At 42.5% G+C, this 21,201-nt stretch overlaps 2 protein-coding genes and 1 long non-coding RNA gene across 8 annotated transcripts in view; 2 read left to right on the top strand and 1 right to left on the bottom strand.

The window, feature by feature from the left end:
- The window catches only part of LOC5518868 (proteasomal ATPase-associated factor 1), a 29,010-nt gene that overhangs the window by 3,146 nt on the left and 4,663 nt on the right, over window positions 1–21,201 (bottom strand). Inside the window, exons 4-13 of one of the 3 annotated variants that reach the window (XM_032363526.2) lie at window positions 17,997–18,086; window positions 16,350–16,448; window positions 15,932–16,082; window positions 15,720–15,764; window positions 15,505–15,645; window positions 15,105–15,196; window positions 14,892–15,007; window positions 14,311–14,396; window positions 13,137–13,361; window positions 8,445–8,578 (exon numbers count right to left, since the gene is read on the bottom strand). In XM_032363526.2, coding sequence (XP_032219417.2) covers window positions 13,168–13,361; window positions 14,311–14,396; window positions 14,892–15,007; window positions 15,105–15,196; window positions 15,505–15,645; window positions 15,720–15,764; window positions 15,932–16,082; window positions 16,350–16,448; window positions 17,997–18,086 — 1,014 coding nt within the window. In that variant the 3' untranslated portion in view covers window positions 8,445–8,578; window positions 13,137–13,167. Of the gene's footprint in view, window positions 1–8,444; window positions 8,579–10,697; window positions 11,330–13,136; window positions 13,362–14,310; window positions 14,397–14,891; window positions 15,008–15,104; window positions 15,197–15,504; window positions 15,646–15,719; window positions 15,765–15,931; window positions 16,083–16,349; window positions 16,449–17,996; window positions 18,087–21,201 lie in introns of those variants that run through there. The other 2 variants (XM_048721364.1, XM_032363527.2) reach the window with 2 other exon arrangements.
- On the top strand, window positions 1,634–6,666 carry LOC5518869 (antho-RFamide neuropeptides type 2). Of its 4 annotated transcripts, none has more exons than XM_032363528.2 (4): window positions 1,634–1,767; window positions 4,635–4,786; window positions 4,817–5,901; window positions 6,313–6,666. In XM_032363528.2, exons 2-3 carry the CDS (start codon window positions 4,652–4,654, stop codon window positions 5,888–5,890), a joined length of 1,209 nt encoding a protein of 402 aa, XP_032219419.2. In that variant the 5' UTR covers window positions 1,634–1,767; window positions 4,635–4,651; the 3' UTR covers window positions 5,891–5,901; window positions 6,313–6,666. The 4 variants fall into 4 exon arrangements, with proteins under 4 accessions (XP_032219419.2, XP_048577319.1, XP_048577320.1 ...); XM_048721362.1 differs by having other exon boundaries at window positions 4,635–4,816; window positions 4,847–5,901; XM_048721363.1 differs by having other exon boundaries at window positions 4,635–5,080; window positions 5,129–5,901.
- On the top strand, window positions 16,442–17,711 carry LOC125559758. Its single transcript, XR_007306425.1, has 2 exons — window positions 16,442–16,835; window positions 17,255–17,711. It is a non-coding gene; the product is annotated as an uncharacterized LOC125559758 (long non-coding RNA).

Below are 21,201 nucleotides of genomic sequence, written 5' to 3'. Positions count from 1 at the left end.
TTTTAGTAGTATTGGAACAGAATTTTCAATTAGAACGAATAAATTCTGTGGGTTTTTTTTTGTATGCGGAGGGTATTTGCTTCACAAATTTAAACACGAATTCATAGAGCAAATCATCCTTACTAAAAATATATAAAATGACATTATAAGGCAATATTCGTTTTATCTTTTTTGTCACCGCCATTCAACAATCAGGTCAATGTAGACGTCTTTTACCAAGATAGAATAAAGTCTCAAGATATACCCACTTTGGGGAAATATAGACGTAATTGTCTCATTTACTTAAAGCAATCCATTTATACTCTTATTGTTTTTCGACTTGAATAGAAATATATTTTACGTCTGAAAGCCTGTCCAATCATGGAAAAGCATCATTAACTTTATTCTAGAAGAACGTAGAAATTTAAAACAAACAGGGCTTTTCAGGTTGAGAGAAAATTTGTTTGATTTCTTTGGGGTCGTGTCGAGGAATCAACGGTGAGAAGAGTGTAGGCGTAAAAAGCTATCGATGGAACTTATAAATTGCCAACGGTGGGAAAGCAAAGTTATTATTTTCTCCAAGCTGTGATACTAATTACATGATAGATTGGAGCTTTTGAGAGTCCTCGAAAAGGCTGGCAAAACGGTTTCCTTTTAGCCTAGATAACCTACAGCGCAGGCGGGGTACTTTGAGATAAAATTACTAACTTTTTAGTGATTGAATTCTAAGGAAACCGGAGCTCAGGATAAAAAAAACACACCTTTTAGAGCATTCAAGAAAACGCTAGGGCTGTTCTGTTTGGGAAACAAGCAATTTCTATAATGTTTTAAAACCAAAGAGGGAGGATAAGTGAATTTGTAAATGGGAAAACTTGATCAAATTCAATTCCGTATCTTGATAACATCTTGGACTGATGATGATACGAAAAAGCCTTCCAATACGAAGTCAGTAGAATAGAAGTAATGATTTATAAAACAAAATAAACTTAAATAAAATCGACTCAACGCATCAAGCGGAAATGTCAAAATAAATTATCTATTCTATTACACCCTTCTTCCTTCGACCCTTAGTAAATTAACACGAACCATCAACCTAGCTGTTTTGCGAAAACAAAAACTTCAAAACAGAAGAACCATGCGCGTCAGTTCATTCATAATTCAGTCTTTTTCTAAATTTACTAGTCTTTTTTTGCGTCAATGAGTCAAGTTTGCTTTTTCCTCCTTGTAGGCGAAAAACACACCTAACAAAATTTAAATCTTCATTTTCCCGTGAATTGAACAGTAATTCCGCTCTTCCCATCTCAATACACAAAACCCCTCTAATGTCCTTTTCAACGTCCTTAAAATTCCATCTTATCAAGTAAACAATTAGAACTAGACGTTTTGAAGCATAACGGATCATATAACGGCATAAATAGACGAGCGGTTAGAACTGTTACATGCTTTTAGTGACTATATCGGATTTTCTCTGTCCACTCCAGCAGTGTTTTAATCCTCTTGGAGCTCAATTCGCCCCCACAAACCCGCGTTTCACCTGTTCGAGTATCACTTTCCTAGCAAATTTCACATAATTAAAGAAATAAGCTTGCTAATTTTGTTAATTAGATATGGGCTATTGTTCATGGAATTATATGGCGGAGAATGCGATTCGCTCTTAGCCAAGGCCGGAAGAAATTTGCATAAGTTTGAATAGGATAGCATGGGAGGTTTTAAGGATAAATTCCCGAGCAAGACGAAATTCGGAACAGTCAGAAGAGAGCTTCGACACAGTCGGCGACGTTTAACCATGTAAGTTTGATACCTTTCTGTTCACCTACCGCACATTTCTCAGTCGTCACATACAAGATGCTTTTGAATGAAACTTTCGTTTTTTCCCCTTGCATACCTTTACGCAAGAACCTTCATTTTTTACCAGAAATTATTAGTACGATTTCATTTCATTTCCCTTTTAACGAGAATTGTATCATTCTTCTCTGTCAAACATGTCTTAAAGCAATAACTTTTGGGATAGGTTTTAGGATATAGTTATAAAGCTTTCTTACACCAGGGATCATTTTTTCGGAGACTAATCGAAACTTGTTTCAGTGATTTTATTTTCGCTTTTTTTTTTCTTAAAAGATACTTCTGCAAAGATATGTTATAACAGCCGTTCATTCTTAGTTGCAACACAGAAATAATAAAAAGTAATCTACAGTAAATGTATACCGTTACTAAAGTTAGTTAATTCTAGTTCGGCTTTCACACAAAACACCTTCAACTAATTAGCTTTTTCAAGAAAAATAGATTAGTTCATTTCTTAGTAATTTTTATACATTCTTATAGCGTGTTAGGTCTTTCACACGAATACTTGTTCTAAAAGGTACTCTTTTAATCTTTTGGATATTTTTTTGGGGGGTATGACTTCAGTGTAGTTATACGGTTTCGAGTCGATCACGCCTTCTTTCCGAGCAGATGTTTTTAGACGGAAAAATCAATTACTCCGACCGGTAGTTCTATCTAGCTTATAACCAATAAACAGCCCAAATGCCCCTCTTAATTTGTTGAAACAAGTTCTATTTGCTAAGTAGTATTTAGTAACTTTGTTCTAACGGAATGTCTGTGATGTCCGCCCGCTAAATCAATAAGTCTCCCGGAAAAACCGCAAATAGTAAATTGTGTTATGCTTAGAAACACGAAAAACAAGACTATAATCGTACCCAATTGAATGATATAACATAGACATAGTCTAGATTTGCTGATAAACCAATTCGAGACCGAGTTGAAAAATCTGGCCGAAACGATAAAAATTGAAAGTCACATAAAAGAAAAATAGATATTCCCTGATAACGAAAAAAAAGGTATTTTATCAGACTAAAGCAATATATTTTCTTTTGTGAAAAGCGGATTCTTCTTTGTAAGAAATATTTCATATGAGTTACATAAATGCCCCCATCGACTCGTTCATGAAACATCGCAGTGGCCAGCTTCATGACAAAATGTTGAAAATTACTTTTCCCAAGTGTAATTTCATTTCGTTTGCTAATAAAATCTAAGATAAGGATGATAGTACAGGGATTTTCTCGAGCGGGTGAAATGACAATCAAAGCTAATCACATAAACTCTTGTTTTATTCAAAGTTAAAGGCCTTTTTCACAACACTAAGCGCTATTGAGGTCTTTCATCATCCATAAGAAGCCTAAAACTTTTGCATAAAGGCCATACGGCTATTCAACTCGCCGTTTTATCACGATGGGAAATCGCGGCAATTAAAGTAAAAGCGATTAAAAGGAAAAAAAATAATATTTTTCCCCTTCATCACAAGGTTAATTCCGTAGATAAAAAGTGATTTACTTCTTACGATTTCAAATGCGTCTTTGCTTTTAAGGACGCTTTTTAGGGAATTTCTATGAGAAATAAGAGTTAAAAGTCAAAATGGGCAAAATTTTGTTAAAAAAAACCTCTAAAACCTAATTACGCAAGCAAGTCAATACAATTTAAAGCTTCTTAAATGATTTGCTATATATATGCCTGACCGAGTTAATACAAGTTAGTCACCTCCCTTTAATACATTTTACGAGTTTCTCTAAAAAAAACATGCTTTATGCATCACATAAGGCACCAGATACATTACGCGTTTACTTTGAAAAATATAAAATAAAATAACGGGGACAAAAAATATACTTTTACAAATATAATTCTATTTATGCTTCACTAATTTGTTGAATTTATCAATGTAAAACCGCAAGTGTTAGCTTGCTAGCTTTGATTGAGCGAAACGAGTTTCTTGGGAGGCCTCTTACAAATTGTGGTAAGGGGCGGACGAAAGCAGTGCAAATCTTTCAGAAAATACGTAATAGCTTCCAAGTAAGACCTTAAATCTACAAAAAAAATGTATCGTCAATAACTTAAGCATCTTTGAAATCATCCACTTCAAAAGGTTTCAGCACTTGGATAAAAGAGACTTCTGTCCTAGATACGCTTCAAACCGGTGGAACGGATGAATTTTTTAACAGTTCGCAATAACTTTGATCGGCAGGAGTGCTTAGAAGCGCGCGTCTCTTTGACTCAAAGCTATTCACTGAAGTCTCCCGCTAAAGGGCATTGTTACGGTGGCTAAGAGGCCTTGGATACACCTTACGTAGATAAAAATACCGAAGCATCTGCCGCTAAAACGGACAAATTAACTAAGTGTTGAAATTTAGGGCAAACGAAATTGAATTTTCTCGCCATAGATAATGCAGTTATGAGCACTGTTAAAAGGAAAAAAAATAATAATAAAAGCAATAAATTTCATTCCTGACAATATAAAGAGAAAAGAAAAAAATATATTGATAGATTTTCTAAAGAAATTTATAAATATGCATTTGCTCGGAAGAACTACTTAAAACTGAGGTGTTGCTATATTTGGTCCTTTTTTATTAATTCTAAATCTTGTTACTAATACTACAGATTTAGAACCACTTTCCAGCACAAACCAGGTTTTAACTAAATGAGTGAACAGAAATATGAATAACAGTGAAAACTGCATAAACAAATTATTATTACATTATCCATTTTTGAATTGATAGAACATTTTAAAATTGGAATGCTAATCGATGACACCGTCGTTTTTTGTTAGACATCTGGCTAGATTTCGGTCTGCAACTAAGACTTCTTACTTTTTTTTATTGCCGTAGACATACTAGTTGCCGTCATGGCGCCGCGTCCGGGCACACTCTTGCTGCTTGGAATCCTAATTCAAGTCCTTATATGCACTGCCAAGTCCACCTACAAGAAAGAAATAGCCGACTTACTGGATGATAACAAAGATACCCCTCAATTCTGGAAGGGACGCTTTTCCGATCCTCAATTCTGGAAGGGACGCTTTTCCGATCCTCAGTTCTGGAAGGGACGCTTTTCCGATCCTCAGTTCTGGAAGGGACGCTTTTCCGATCCTCAATTCTGGAAGGGACGCTTTTCCGATCCTCAATTCTGGAAGGGACGCTTTTCCGATCCGCAGTTCTGGAAGGGACGCTTTTCCGATCCGCAGTTCTGGAAGGGACGCTTTGCTGACGAACTTTTAAATGGAGGTCATCACAAGCATCATCACGAGGAGGGAGAATGGAAACGCACAGCAGGCCCTGGACGATTCGGCCGCGAAGACCAGGGACGATTTGGCCGCGAAGACCAGGGACGATTCGGCCGCGAAGACCAGGGACGATTTGGCCGCGAAGACCAAGGTCGATTCGGCCGCGAAGACCAAGGTCGATTTGGCCGCGAAGACCAGGGACGATTTGGCCGCGAAGACCAAGGTCGATTTGGTCGCGAAGATCAGGGACGATTTGGTCGCGAAGATCAGGGACGATTCGGCCGCGAAGACCAGGGACGATTCGGCCGCGAAGACCAGGGACGATTCGGCCGCGAAGACCAGGGACGATTTGGTCGCGAAGACCAGGGACGATTTGGCCGCGAAGACCAGGGACGATTTGGCCGCGAAGACCAGGGACGATTTGGCCGCGAAGACCAGGGACGATTTGGCCGCGAAGACCAGGGACGATTTGGCCGCGAAGACCAAGGTCGATTCGGCCGCGAAGACCAAGGTCGATTTGGCCGCGAAGACCAGGGACGATTTGGCCGCGAAGACCAGGGACGATTTGGCCGCGAAGACCAGGGACGATTCGGCCGCGAAGACCAGGGACGATTCGGCCGCGAAGACCAGGGACGATTTGGCCGTAACAAGATTGCTCGTGTGATTGACTTAGATCAAGGTAGATTCGGTCGCACAATGGATACCGCAACCAAGAAAGACACCGTAGCCAGTATGCCAGAGCAAGATGCTAATCCGCAGACACGATTTGACGGCAAAAAGCGACAAGCTGCTAAGGAAAGGAGCATAGAAAAGAAAAGTACCATCAGTAGTGATGCTAAAGCAAGCGACGCCAAACAGTCTTAACTACTGATATAGTAAGTAGAATTCGAAATATAGGGGAGACTGATAACTTCCTCAAACTATGTCCTTTCGTATGGCTGGAGGTTAATCCTTTTATTGTTGCTCGGTGTTTACTATATAGCCGTAGCAAGCCTAAAATGACTGGGGGGGGGGGGGACGGCACGACACAGAAATATTAGAAAAAAATGGGGGGCACAGCCAAGCCTCTACTGGTTATTTTCTTATAAGTTTTGAAAACTACGGCCCTACTTGTTAAGTGTTTATATTTCCCGGTTTTGAGAGGACGCGTATAAAAAATATTTACTGCCATTGCGAAGCGCCCATACGCCTATGCATATCTTTTTTTCATCAAAGACTCCCGTTTGCCATTTGTGAAGAATCAAATAACATGATTGAATTCTAACCAAAAATATATACTTTTTCAGGGCAAGAAAAGTAATAATAGCAACTCTCATGGATGCAGAAGAAGGCTTCCACAATTTTGTAAAAAAATAAAGCGATTGAAATAATGTACCTACAAAGATTGTACAAATTGATACGAGAATCAATGCATGTAAAAAACCACCCTCTGTTGCTTTTTCAGACGTCTCGAATACGTGAGGATAAGACAAATTTGATAAAGTCTCGCATGACCCGAGCATTCAAGAGTAATAAAAGATTAGTAAAATGTAGATACACTAGGTTTAGAGTCCCGGGTTGCTATCGGGGATAATTGTAACGGTAATATGCAGAAATAAATAGTGTAAAACAGCTCCAATAAAAGAAAGCTATACACGTCACTTGATTGCGTCATCGTTTTGCAGATTATATGAGACCGACAAGGAATTGATTTGCAGATTATATGAGGCCGGCAAGGAATTGATTTGCAATTATATGAGGCCGGCAAGGAATTGATTTGCAGATTATATGAGGCCGGCAAGGAATTGATTTGCAGATTATATGAGGCCGGCAAGGAATTGATTTGCAGATTATATGAGGCCGGCAAGGAATTGATTTGCAGATTATATGAGGCCGGCAAGGAATTGATTTGCAGATTATATGAGGCCGGCAAGGAATTGATTTGCAGATTATATGAGGCCGGCAAAGAATTGATTTGCAGATTATATAAGGCCGGCAAGGAATTGATTTGCAGATTATATGAGGCCGGCAAGGCCGTAGCTAAAGAAGGGGAAGGGAAGCCTCAGTCGTTCCTTGTATTTGTTTGGAAGGGGGAGCCATTTTGAATGTCCTTTGTAAAACCGTAAATTTCCGGCTCTACTATGATGGCGAAGGGGAAGGGTTTCCGGTCACTTATTAGCCCCTTTCTCCCCTCCACAAATCCCCACACCACTCCCACTATCTATATAAAAAAAGGAATTGCAATAAAAAATTTCAAATTAGATAAGAGGTAGACTTACCTTGAAGGATAATTGTAATTCTCTGAGCCATACGGAACATTATGACCTTATTATGCGTACTTCCTTGCGCATGCGCAGATTGCCACGTTTTAGCAAATTAACATGGTATAAAACCTCGCGTACAGCAAGACCATGCCTCTTCTCCTTGAGTGTAACAAAAATACACCATAGTTGACATCGAATGACGGGTGGGCCACAGACAGCTAGACTAGTAGTGGCGCAAATGAAAAGGGTGGGTCCGTATGGAACATGACCTTATTAGGTACCCAGAATCAGAATCACAATTATCCTTCAAGGTAAGTCTACCTCTTGTCTAATTTAAAATTCTCTTTCACCATACTCCACATTATGCCCTTATTATGCGATTTCAAAGAGAGATGTCAAATAAACACACAGAAAAAACATACAACTCATAAATTAATAGGCGTAAAGGGCTAGGACAACGCTAGCATACTGACCGACGTGTCAGAGGAGGCAATAGGCTTATTGTAATACTTATTAAATGTGCACTGTCTTGACCAACCAGCCAATTTCATGATATCAGCTACCGATGCACCCTTGAAAGAAGCCTTAGATGTAACAGCACTACCGTAACTATGGTAACTATGGGCCTTGAAAATAGAAGTATCTATGTTAGCACATTTAAGTACAGCCTTGAGCCATAAAGACTCTGATAGTTCTATAGTCTTTAAGTACGTTGTGAGTTGACTGAAGTCCCATGTAGAAGAGTATTTAGGCTTAGGAGGCTTGTTCACAAAAACACCTTCATAAATCTGGTTACTAAAGGATGCGAACCAATATTGATCCCCGTAACAGCTTCAAGCGTAGTTGACACCGCTGAGCGATAAGTGTTTATGGTACTGTAAGCTTTGCCATCGTCGCACATAGACGTAAAAAAAAAATTGATCAGTGTACTCACAGATGTCTGAAAAGGATCATGTGACCGTTCACTACACCAGCTCTCACAATTAGACCAGGCACCATCGTATTTTTTGCCTGTCCCCTTTGTCCATGACTCGCAGATAATCTTGGTTGCGCCAAAAGAAAATCCTCGGCTACGGAGACATGCCCTGACAGAGTCCACGCGGCGAGCTGGAGTTGGTCCCGCAAGGGGTGGAGCTGATCCGTTTTGGGCAGCTTCAGAAGGTTCGGCCACTTGGGGATTAAGATTGGTCTTTCGGTTGACATTCTCAATACTACTGGGTACCATGCCTGGGAGGGCCACACTGGCGTTACTAGTAACAACGTTTGCACGAGATGTGCCCGTAGGTGGGTCAGCACTCTTGGAATGAGACTGAAAGGAGAAAATGCATAAGGTTTGAAATTACTCCAGTCTAATGAGAAAGCATCGCACGCAAACGCGCACGGATCAGGCAAACAGGAGATAAATCTTGGGACCTTAGTATTTAATCTAGATGCAAATAAATCGATATCCGGCATGAAAGTGGTCTGAGACAACCAGTCATAGACTGTTGGGTGCAAACTCCACTCCAAATTTATATTGAAATTTCGTGATTTGTAGTCAGCTATTGTATTACTTTGTCCGGGTAAATGGACAGCTAATATCCAAATATGTCTATCAATGCACCATAACCATATTTCCCTTGCCAGATTGTCTAGATTGCAAGATCGTATGCCACCCATCTTGTTGACATAAGATACAGCTGTGGTATTATCAAGCTTTAGTTGAATGTGTTTGCCAGTGACGTCACGTGCGAAACACTTCAGTGCGAAAAAAGCTCCTAAAGTCTCTAGATAATTGATGTGGTTTCTCGATTCGACCTCAGACCACAGGCCGCCCGTCGATTGGCCATTACAACAGGCTCCCCAACCCAACATGCTGGCATCACTTTCAGTGATAAAATCCACATTAGAAGTAACAATAGAAAGCCCATTGTATCGCTGGATGTTATGTATAATCCCTAATAAATCAGACCGAGCAGTCTCAGACAGTATAGTCTTGTCATCATAATTACAACTATTCCAAATCAGGTGTGATTTACATAATTCAACTGAACGATAAAAAAGCCTTAAATATTTCACCGCTCGAAAAGCTGACACTATTAACCCTGTAACGTGTGCCACGTCCCGAATACTGGGAGATGGATTTTCCAAGAGGCCACGACATGCATTAATTATAGTGTCAATCTTTTGGGTTGGGAGTGACAAAGTCATTGAGACAGAGTCAACAGCAAATCCAAGAAAATTGATTTGTTGCATAGGAACTAATTGAGATTTAGCCTCGTTCACGGTAAAGCCAAGATTAGAGAGGGTTTGGCAAACATCACGCGCATGTTGTGCACACTCCTCACTTGATTTACCAATCACTAAAGTGTCACCAATATAATAGAGGCGCTAATTTATACCCGAAAGGGAGGCACGTGAATTCATAAACTTTTTCATGCCAACAAAACCGCAAATATTTCCGGTCTTGTACACATATTGGGATGCTAAAATATGCATCTTTCAGATCAATCGAAGCCATAAACTCCCCAGGGAGCAGTAAATGCTCCAAAAGATCAATGTTTTCCATTTTGAAATTAATGTTCTGAACAAATTCATTTAAAGGCTTCAGATTGATGACTAGTCTAAGATCACCCGTTTTCTAAGGCACCAAAAAAATCGAAGACAAGAATTCATCCTCACGGTGGTTCACCTGGACAACAGCTCGTTTTTCCAAAAGCTTTACGACTTCTGCATTAATTAGCAGAATTTCTGATCCCGATAAATTGAATCGGCCAGGAATAAATTTTTGCCAAGGAGTTCGTTCAAACTCCAGGTGGTATCCTTGTATGGTTTCAAGAACCCACTTGTCAGAGGTGATTTTAGACCACTGTTCAACCCTGTTAGCCACATTACCAACAGGGGAAATACTATGTGAAGTTGAACTCACATTGTTTATTGTTGTCACGGTTGATTGCCGCTTTTGTCGCTTGGTATCTCCTGTTGTATGGTCTCGACGAGTCTTGGTTCTGGTTTCCCTGCGTCTTTCCCCACGCAGAATTGGGGTTCTGGCGCGGTAAAAATAAAAAAACGAATTCCTCTGCCTGTTGTTGTTGTTGTTGTTGTTGTTGTTGTTGTTGTTGTTGTTGTTGTTGTTGTTGTTGTTGTTGTTACGATAACCACCTCGCGATCTGTGGCGCTGAGAAACAGACGAGCTTGCCGATATTTTTGTAGCAACTTTGTTCGCCTTTGAAATCTCATCGACAAACTTTGATAAGTCGTCGCCAAACAACTGAGTAGTTACTGGCGTTGAAGCCGAACATAGCGATTGAAAATCCTTGCTAAGCTCAGGCTTTAGCAGGTCTCTCCTTTTAAGAGAAGTGAGATAAGTCGCATGACCCACAAATGTGATAGCATCTGACAGAGAGCCAATAAAAGATCCGGGCTTCAGAGACTCTTTGTTTTTCTTCGCATTGATCATATCATCAGTAACTGAAACCAGTACTTGGGCTGTATTCATGATTGCCTTTTGGGCCTCTTGTAGCCCTAAGTCGATCTGATGCGCTCGCTTTGGCAGTTCGTTTCAAAGAATAGAGTTAACTCTATGAACACACAACATTTCGCAGTTGACAGGAGATTTATAATTGTCCATTAAAGGCTTCAATTTGCCTTCGAGCGGCTTAGACGTGAACGACCCATTCACGCGACTAGCAAGAGTCTTCGCCACTTCCGGACCCTTTGATTCACTTTCGTCGAAAATCGACGGAGGTAGGAAAGAATCTTTGTCTTTGGCGATAGTAGAGGGGTCAAAACCCTCAGTTTCATCGCGGGACTTTTTGCGGGCTGAACCAGCTCCGCTCCGCGAGTTGGGACTGGCTTCTCGTTTGTTGTTACAAACTTGGCCAGATACCAGCGAGGTTAAATTCTCAACCGCGCTCTGAATAGTATTTATTCCCAGATTATCTCTCAAGGCGGCCATATTCTGCGCCGAGAGTAAAAGCTGAGGTTCAGCACCAGCGGTATTATCCCTCAACAGAGGGTCTTCATTCATTTCTTCATCAACACTCGAAGAGGACTTATTGGTCATAATTCTGAAGATTCGCTGTAAAAAATGTATAAAACAGAAACAAATGGGGTATAAGCAGAGAGGACTATAAATTGAACCTCACAAAGACAAGGTTTCAAGAAAACCCAAATCAAGCCCAACGTGGGCTTACCTTTGTGCGCAAGCACGAAAGAAGAAGAGGAATATAGGAATATAGAAGCAGCAAATTTAAATGTCACAATTAATAGCAAAGAAATAGAACAGGTAGATTCTTTTAAATTTCTTGGTATCTACATAGACTCAAAACTTAATTGGCAAAGTCACATTAACATCGTGTGTCAGAAAATAGCAAAGAACATAGGAATAATAAGATATATAAGCCGCTATCTTCCACAGAAAGCTTTAATGACACTTTACTATTCCCTTGTCTATCCATACTTAACATATAGAAATATATTATGGGCAAACAGCTTTTCTTTAGACAAACAAGGGAACATCAGTAAAAAGTAAAACTACAAAAGAAAATAGTTAGAATTATTTCATATTCACATTTCCTAGCCCATACGAAGCCAATTTTTAAAAATCTGAACATTTTAAGAATAGACGAGATCCACTACTTGGAGACAGCTACTTTTATGTATAGGTTAACTCACGGTATATTACCAAACATTTTGGTCACTATTCTAAAAAATGAAACACAGTCACATTCTTACAGTACCCGAACTTCAAATAATCTTAACATTAAATTCAAAAAAACTTCATTTGGACAGCAATCCATCTCTTTTGAGGGAAAAAGCTGTGGAACAATTTGAATTCAGAAAAAAAAATCAAAACCAAGCATTCCATCTTTCAAAACGAGCATACGGAAACAGCTTATCGATGACCTGGGGCATGATTCATAATGTTTGATAAAATAACTAGATGATTGATTGTGATTTATAATTAGCATAGTTACACTTGATTACCAATGACATGTAATGATTTAAAAAAGTGTACTGTGTTAATCACAAAAAAAAAAATTAAAACTCTGAAAACTATAAAAGGATTATATAATTACAAGCTTTGCTTCCTTTAGAATCCTTTCCATTTGCATATAAATTCAATTTAATTACATAGAAAATGTATCAAGTGAATGGATAAATAAATGAATGGAAATGGAATGGAGGCATGGTCTTGCTGTACGCGGGGTTTTATACCATGTTAATTTGCATAACAATGGTTTCTTTAAAACGTGGCAATCTGCGCATGCGCAAGGAAGTACGCATAATAAGGGCATAATGTGGAGTATGGTGAAAGAGAATTCACTTTATGCTTGAAATGCTCAGTAGTTTAAGTGTTTGGGTATCAAAACGCAAGAACAAATCAAACACCTGGTGTGCCAAACTGTGCGTAGTTGAAATTCTTAAAGCTAAAATAATCGCTTCCCTCAAATAAAAAGCAAAGAAAAAGCACCTAAGCTGAATTTAAAATTAAATTACAATTTTAATAATTTACTAAATTCCAAAGGAACTTCGATAAAGAGAGGACCTGTACGTAAGGATTCAAGTAACACTCACACACTCACAAGTACTACCCGCCACTACATTTTATCTTATTTTGCTATGAACTTGGTCCTTTGGAAATTTTTTAATCCCACACTTTAGTAAAAAGCACGTATTATCCAGAGGTCAAACGGATTTGAAATAAGCACCTCCCCTGTACATAACCTCGCCTGGCCATCAGCGATCATACATGTTTAAGACGTCTGGGTGTAAGACCCCTCCCCCCACCCCCTCCCTAAGAGGGCTTCCTTTTACCCCTCCTCTCCCCACCCCTCAGCAATATCTTCCCACTTGGATGCCACTGCGTGATTAACTCTACTTACTGTAAAAGAACAGGGTTACCAAGGCAACAGATCATGACGTCATTTCTTGAGTATCCAAGATATATTTCCTGACAGCTTTGTCTCTGCAGGCCGTGTAAACAGTGTTGCCATGGCGACAGATCTTATAGACTGGGTCACAGTCCGGTCCCATGAGCTCCCACGTGACATAGCAAGCGTCACTCATCGAGGCGCCGCGGGGGGTCCAAGAGAAGCAGGACCCGTCCCCTGAAAAATAAAAAAGGGGGCGTGGCATGATACATATTGGCTTTGGAATAGGCCATGTTCTTGGCGATCTAATCGGGATTCTTGTGCTGGGAAAAGCCCTTTACAAACTGCGCCAACATTGCTGTGCCAACGTCTCGCCAGCAATGTTGAATGTTTGAACACCGTGTTGGCAGGTGTTGGCGAAACTTTGATTGAGTTTAATTGGGCAATTTGAGTTTAATTCTAATTATCAGATTAAATTAATTGTTTTTGATCGTCCTCTCCGTCGCCCGTATTCGTAAAAACGACGACCGCTCCAACATTAGGGGACAAAGTAGACCAACCAACTACCAAAGTCGTAAAATGGTGGGGTCTTGGGTTGCCTTTGCCCCCGTTTTGAATCCAACGCCAGTCACCCGTGAACTTTATTACCAACATTCTGCCTAACTCCGCTGGCCCAGCAATGCTGGCGGGTGCTGGCAGTTTGGACAGGGCTTAATGGCGGGTGCTGGCGGTTTGAACAGGGCTTAATGGAGGGTGCTGGCGGTTTGGACAGGGCTTAATGGCGGGTGCTGGCGGTTTGGACAGGGCTTGATGGCGGGTGCTGGCGGTTTGGACAGGGCTTAATGGCAGGTTCTGGCGCAGTTTGCACAGGGCTTAAGAGATGTGACGTCACACGGGAAACCCTCCCGAATGAAAAGTTGAATTCGCCCCATGCCCCACGCTCACTCATTGCTCATCTGCACAGGGGACCCAGTGAGAATGCAAGAGGGACTAGGCTGATAATAATCATTTATGATAGGTTCTTTTCTAGCATCTTTCGGAGGCATCTCGAGTGTTTTCTTTTGAACTTTTTTAGTATTTTTATGAATTGGGGTTCCTGTGGCGAGTAACACGCCACAGGAAGCCCAAATCGAAAAAAAGCCTTTTTCCAAAATCACTCGGGACGCCTGCGGGGGTTAGTTCTTACCAGTGGAGGCTAGAAGACCGCGTTCACCAATAGGTATGACAGAAATAATGGGGGACTTGGATCTTCGAAACACAGCAATCGGCAAACTGCAACAGATAAAGATCAAGTGGCTTAAAGGAATGTTGAATGTTGAATGTTCCATTATATAATCAAGGTCGGAGGTGGGATCTTTTTTCTTTTTCAAGATCTTTACATCGCCTACCCTGGTTCCAGAGCCTCGAACGTTTCTCCATTTAGTGGCAGAAAAAAAAAAAAGAGACGTTCGAGGCTCTGGAACCAGAGTATACTTCGCCTGTAGCCAATTGGTACTCCTGTTAGATCCACATCTTAGAAAGACTACAGCCGAACTTAAGAAAAGATTGTGTGGTCTGCCTCTTCGGAACTTAGGGAAACAATTCAACACAGGCTTCCATAATTTTTTCGAATGCTTCTCTGAAACAGAGTTATTCTCGCCGAAGTTTTCAAGAAGTATTAGCCTGTCAGAGAAGCACCTCAGCCTGGAGATAATATTTTTTTTTTTTTTTTTTTTTTTTTTTTTTTTATGAAAACAGAAACTGCACAGGGGTACCTCGGGACCATACCTAGTGTTTCTGACATCTAGAAGCCATATGTGCCCATCGTCCGTCCCGGCAACCACCGCACGCTCGGACAAAAACGCACAGCAGTTCATAGCTGAGGGGGCCTGGAACTCGAATAGCTGCCACACCATCAGACAGCAATAGTCAATTTCACGCATGCGCATGGCATTAGTGTTGCCAGTGTGGTTGAAAGTTGTCGTGGCTTGAATAACGTACCTTCTCCCTAGTCCCCAGGTTCACCCCAGCAAGTATCCCATCATCCCTAGCGAGCAGCAAAAGCTTATGCGATGTTCCTACTTCTCTTTCATCTTAAAATCAAACAAAGACAGAAAATAATTAAACATGGATCCTCAGGTTCCCTGCACAGGACAACTCTCAAGCACAACATTAAGTGTCCTCCTTTGAATTAGTGCCCTTTTTACGACTCTAATTAAGATAAAACAAAGCAACCAGAGCATGACATTATACTCAGGCTGAGTCCACAGCACAGCTCTCAAACACAACAGCACATCACAGTGCTGTGTGTATCCAGCTTAAAATTATCACCCTCTGTGCAGCTCTAAAAGATCATAAAAGCACCAAGGGAAGTAAAACAACATTAACTAGTAATACCCACCTCTCTGATCATCTGCTGCTGTCAGGTCTTGGTTCTCACCCACGGAGCATGCATTAATTGGGCAGTCACACTTGTAAACTGTTGTTAAGCAACTAGACGTCCCACAATCCCAGAGACGTACACTGCCATCCCTACAGCTTGCTAAAAAGAGAAAAAGGCGATATAATACAACCTAGGGGTATTTAGGGTATACGCACACAATAATTTATACTCACAAACAATATTACGGCCTCTCTCAACAAAGGAGATATCAGTAATCCCTGAAATAAATAGAAAGATTTCACAACAAAAGCAAACGTACTTAGAATCTGATATACCAATCTTGGGGGGATATTATTAGATCTCAGAAGATCTTTGTAAGAATTTTAAACAATATTGCAGAAATTTAAGCAAGATCTTAAAAATGGGCAGATCTGTGAAAACATACCACCAGTATGTCCACGAAGTGACACAGGACAAGAACCATCTATCGCCGACCAGATCTTGATTTGGAAATCAGCACCACCACTAGCTATGACCTCACCAGAGGGAAAGAACCTGCAGCAGTTGACATCCGCTATGTGACCACTTAACTGGTGCTGTGCACAAACAATAGCTAGTTTACTAACAGCTTGTAAGTATTGCAAACAGTTTTAAAATTTAATCACAATGATTTTTAGGTGAAGAGCTTATTGGTGTGAGGCAGTTTTTAGCTAAAATTCGAGAGACACTTATTTGGGGAGGTACTTTGTTTTTGGATAAGGCTCTGACGTATTCGGGGAAAGCGCTTATTCAGGGGGAGGTGCTTATTCAGGGAAGGCACTTCATAGGTTTTAACTTCATCTGTTTTTTTTAGCTTTACTTACCCGAATAGAACCATTATCTGTATTCCAGATAGTCAATGGATCGTCATCAGCTGCCGTGACACAGAGATTGCCCCCAGAAGACACATCTATCGATTTGATCTACAAGAATGACAGTGCAACAATATTTAGAGATAGAGTACTTGTTGAATAGTTGAAAATCACACATCATTATTATCTCCAGCCATTACAATGCAATGCAATGCATTTTAACAGTGAAGGTTTTCTAACAAATAGCTCTTTTTTCCTAAGCTAACCTAAAAAATGTATAAATATATAGATGACATTTGGCAGGGCCATGGCATCATGAGGCACCCAATACACATGATGAGCTACATGACAATGCAACGATGACAAAAACACACAAAATATTCACATATTTACACTGACAAATTGTTGGAAAAAAAAGGAGCGAAGAGAGAGAAAAAAAGCTGAGTGGCATCAGCAGTTGAGATAAAAGCGGCAGTTGTAACAAAATCTTTCTTCAAGGTGGGAAACATTACACAGTTGTTTGAAGGAAAAAATGATTAACTTTATTTTTAAAGAAACCATAAAACAGGATAGTTGAGGGGGAATCCCCATTACAAAACCCTTGAAGTCAGAGGGGAGGGCATTAAAGCCGCATTGTCACCAGTTTACCTTCGGTCGATTATGTAACAATCTCAGATGATTTTAAACGGAAAAAAAGAAAAATATTTCAAAATATTGAAAGCAGTGTGTTTATTGTAAGTTTCTTTGAGGAGGTGATTCATGATTTACAGCGGATGGCCTGTTTAATATCTCAATTTTTAATAGATTCTTTTGTCTTTTAACGGTTGAGGTTTCCATCGGACCTCCGGAAGTAAACTGGTGACAATGCGGCTTTAAAAAGAGAGGCAACTGAGAAAGAAAATGCTTGCTTTCCATAGATTTTGCAAGAGGCAGGGTGAGATTGTTTGGTGGTGCAGCCCTCGTTATGCGACCAGAAGAGGAAACGAAGTGGAAAAGCGACTTAAGGCAGCAAGGAGCATTGGGATTAAGTAATAATGAAAACAGTACAAGTAATTTACGAAGCTTCATCAAGTCAGAAATAGGCAACCATTTAAGTTCTTGAAAAAGATCAACGGAGGGAGTAGAGAAGTCCACAGACAGGATAATTCTAGCAGCGCGCATTTGATACACTGATACAATAAAAAGAAGCTGACTGTGGATACAAGCATTGTAAAAGTGACGAGAACCAGCCTGCGTCGAGTATGGATGAAATCTACGCAAAAGATATATACAGCCATTAAGCTTCTTGCAGAGTATTTCAATTTGTGGACCCCATAATTATAGTTAATATAATTATATTTTTTTTATCATGAAATTATAATATTTTTTATCAAATTGGCAAGCTCCATATGTCTTTCTTTAAAACCATATTTCTTTATAGATTTTGATATAGGCCTTTTGGGCTCCTAACTTTGATCATTATTATTCACAACTGAGGCAGTTTAATAACAAATCAAATACTATTTACATGTAGTTCCATGTGACAATGGGGTTATTACAGCTTCTGTTGTTATCACTATCATCTCCATCATCTATGCCACTGCCAACTTTTGTTATCACACCACCATCATCATCAATCATTACCATGTTATTGTCACCCACAACTACCATTGTACTTACACTTTTCTTGTGAATTGTGGTAAATACATTTGAGCTACTGATGAACTTGGTAGACACTTTTTTGTGAGGAAAGGCAACTGTTATTGACCTCTGAAAATGAATACACATTTAATAAGAATATTGTGAGGCAGAAGTTACAGTAGGATCATACTTGAAAGGCTTCACTGTGAAGTCAGAGAAGGTAGGGTGATCAGCCTTTGTTTTGGTATAAAGGTGCCACCAAGGATGGGGGTACTCAGGCCCTGTTTGGGTATAGGGGTACCACCAAGGATGGGGGTACTTAGGCCCTGTTTGGGAATAGGGGTACCACCAAGGATGGGGGTACTCAGGCACTGTTTGGGTATAGGGGTGCTGCCAAGGATGGGGGTACTCAGACCCTGTTTGGGTATAGGGGTGCTGCCAAGGATGGGGGTACTTAGGCCCTGTTTGGGAATAGGGGTGCTGCTAGGGATGGGGGTACTCAGGCCCTGTTTGGGAATAGGGGTGCTGCTAGGGATGGGGGTACTCAGGCCCTGTTTGGGTATAGGGGTGCTGCCAAGGATGGGGGTACTTAGGCCCTGTTTGGGTATAGGGGTGCCACCAAGGATGGGGGTACTCAGGCCCTGTTTGGGTATAGGGGTGCTGCCAAGGATGGGGATACTCAGGCCCTGTTTAGGTATAGGGGTACTACCAAGGATGGGGATACTCAGGCCCTGTTTGGGTATAGGGGTGCCACCAAGGGTGGGGGTACTCAGGCCCTGCTTAGGTACAGGGGTGCCACCAAGGGTGGGGGTACTCAGGCCCTGTTTAGGTATAGGGGTGCCACCAAGGATGGGGGTACTCAGGCCCTGTTTGGGTATAGGGGTGCCACCAAGGATGGGGGTACTCAGGCCCTGTTTGGGTATAGGGGTACCACCAAGGATGGGGGTACCCAGACCCTGTTTAGGTATAGGGGTGCTGCTAAGGATGGGGGTACTTAGGCCCTGTTTGGGTACAGGGGTGCTGCTAAGGATGGGGGTACTCAGGCCTTGTTTGGGTATAGGGGTGCCACCAATAATGGGGGTACTTAGGCCCTGTTTGGGTATAGGGGTGCCACCAATAATGGGGGTACTCCGGCCCTGTTTAGGTATAGGGGTGCCACCAAGGATGGGGGTACTCAGGCCTTGTTTGGGTATAGGGGTGCCACCAAGGATGGGGGTACTCAGGCCTTGTTTGGGTATAGGGGTGCCACCAAGGATGGGGGTACTCAGACCCTGTTTGGGTATAGGGGTACCACCAAGGATGGGGGTACTCAGGCCCTGTTTGGGTATAGGGGTGCCACCAAGGATGGGGGTACTCAGGCCCTGTTTGGGTATAGGGGTGCCACCAAGGATGGGGGTACTCAGGCCCTGTTTGGGTATAGGGGTGCCACCAAGGATGGGGGTACTCAGGCCCTGTTTGGGTATAGGGGTACCACCAAGGATGGGGGTACTCAGGCCCTGTTTGGGTATAGGGGTACCACCAAGGATGGGGGTACTCAGGCCTTGTTTGGGTATAGGGGTGCCACCAAGGATGGGGGTACTCAGGCCCTGTTTGGGTATAGGGGTGCCACCAAGGATTGGGGTACTCAGGCCCTGTTTGGGTATAGGGGTGCTGCCAAGGATGGGGATACTCAGGCCCTGTTAAGGTATAGGGGTGCCACCAAGGATTGGGGTACTCAGGCCTTGTTTGGGTATAGGGGTACCACCAAGGATGGGGGTACTCAGGCCCTGTTTGGGTATAGGGGTGCCACCAAGGATGGGGGTACTCAGGCCCTGTTTGGGTATAGGGGTACCACCAAGGATGGGGGTACTCAGGCCCTGTTTGGGTATAGGGGTACCACCAAGGATGGGGGTACTCAGGCCTTGTTTGGGTATAGGGGTGCCACCAAGGATGGGGGTACTTAGGCCCTGTTTGGGTATAGGGGTGCCACCAAGGATGGGGATACTCAGGCCCTGTTTGGGTATAGGGGTGCCACCAAGGATGGGGGTACTCAGGCCCTGTTTGGGTATAGGGGTGCCACCAAGGATGGGGATACTCAGGCCCTGTTTGGGTATAGGGGTGCCACCAAGGATGGGGGTACTCAGGCCCTGTTTGGGTATAGGGGTACCACCAAGGATGGGGGTACTCAGGCCCTGTTTGGGTATAGGGGTACCACCAAGGATGGGGGTACTCAGGCCTTGTTTGGGTATAGGGGTGCCACCAAGGATGGGGGTACTTAGGCCCTGTTTGGGTATAGGGGTGCCACCAAGGATGGGGATACTCAGGCCCTGTTTGGGTATAGGGGTGCCACCAAGGATTGGGGTACTCAGGCCCTGTTTGGGTATAGGGGTGCTGCCAAGGGTGGGGGTACTCAGGCCCTGTTTAGGTATAGGGGTGCCACCAAGGATTGGGGTACTCAGGCCCTGTTTGGGTATAGGGGTGCTGCCAAGGATGGGGATACTCAGGCCCTGTTTGGGTATAGGGGTGCCACCAAGGATGGGGGTACTCAGGCCCTGTTTGGGTATAGGGGTACCACCAAGGATGGGGGTACTCAGGCCCTGTTTGGGTATAGGGGTACCACCAAGGATGGGGGTACTCAGGCCCTGTTTGGGTATAGGGGTGCCACCAAGGATGGGGGTACTCAGGCCTTGTTTGGGTATAGGGGTGCCACCAAGGATGGGGGTACAAAGGCCCTGTTTGGGTATAGGGGTACCACCAAGGATGGGGGTACTCAGGCCTTGTTTGGGTATAGGGGTGCCACCAAGGATGGGGGTACTTAGGCCCTGTTTGGGTATAGGGGTGCCACCAAGGATGGGGATACTCAGGCCCTGTTTGGGTATAGGGGTGCCACCAAGGATGGGGGTACTCAGGCCCTGTTTGGGTATAGGGGTGCCACCAAGGATTGGGGTACTCAGGCCCTGTTTGGGTATAGGGGTGCTGCCAAGGATGGGGATACTCAGGCCCTGTTTGGGTATAGGGGTGCCACCAAGGATGGGGGTACTCAGGCCCTGTTTGGGTATAGGGGTACCACCAAGGATGGGGGTACTCAGGCCTTGTTTGGGTATAGGGGTGCCACCAAGGATGGGGGTACTCAGGCCTTGTTTGGGTATAGGGGTGCCACCAAGGATGGGGGTACTCAGACCCTGTTTGGGTATAGGGGTACCACCAAGGATGGGGGTACTCAGGCCCTGTTTGGGTATAGGGGTGCCACCAAGGATGGGGGTAC

This window comes from Nematostella vectensis, chromosome 14 (genome assembly GCF_932526225.1).
Source record: "Nematostella vectensis chromosome 14, jaNemVect1.1, whole genome shotgun sequence".
Lineage (NCBI taxonomy): Eukaryota > Metazoa > Cnidaria > Anthozoa > Actiniaria > Edwardsiidae > Nematostella > Nematostella vectensis.
The sequence above is the reverse complement of the archived record's forward strand: the minus strand, read 5'-3'. Positions and strand labels throughout refer to the sequence as shown.

Excerpts from the sequence above, each read along its gene's own strand:
- LOC5518869 (XM_001638751.3), top strand. The coding sequence starts at position 4,652 with ATGGCGCCGCGTCCGGGCACACTCTTGCTGCTTGGAATCCTAATTCAA.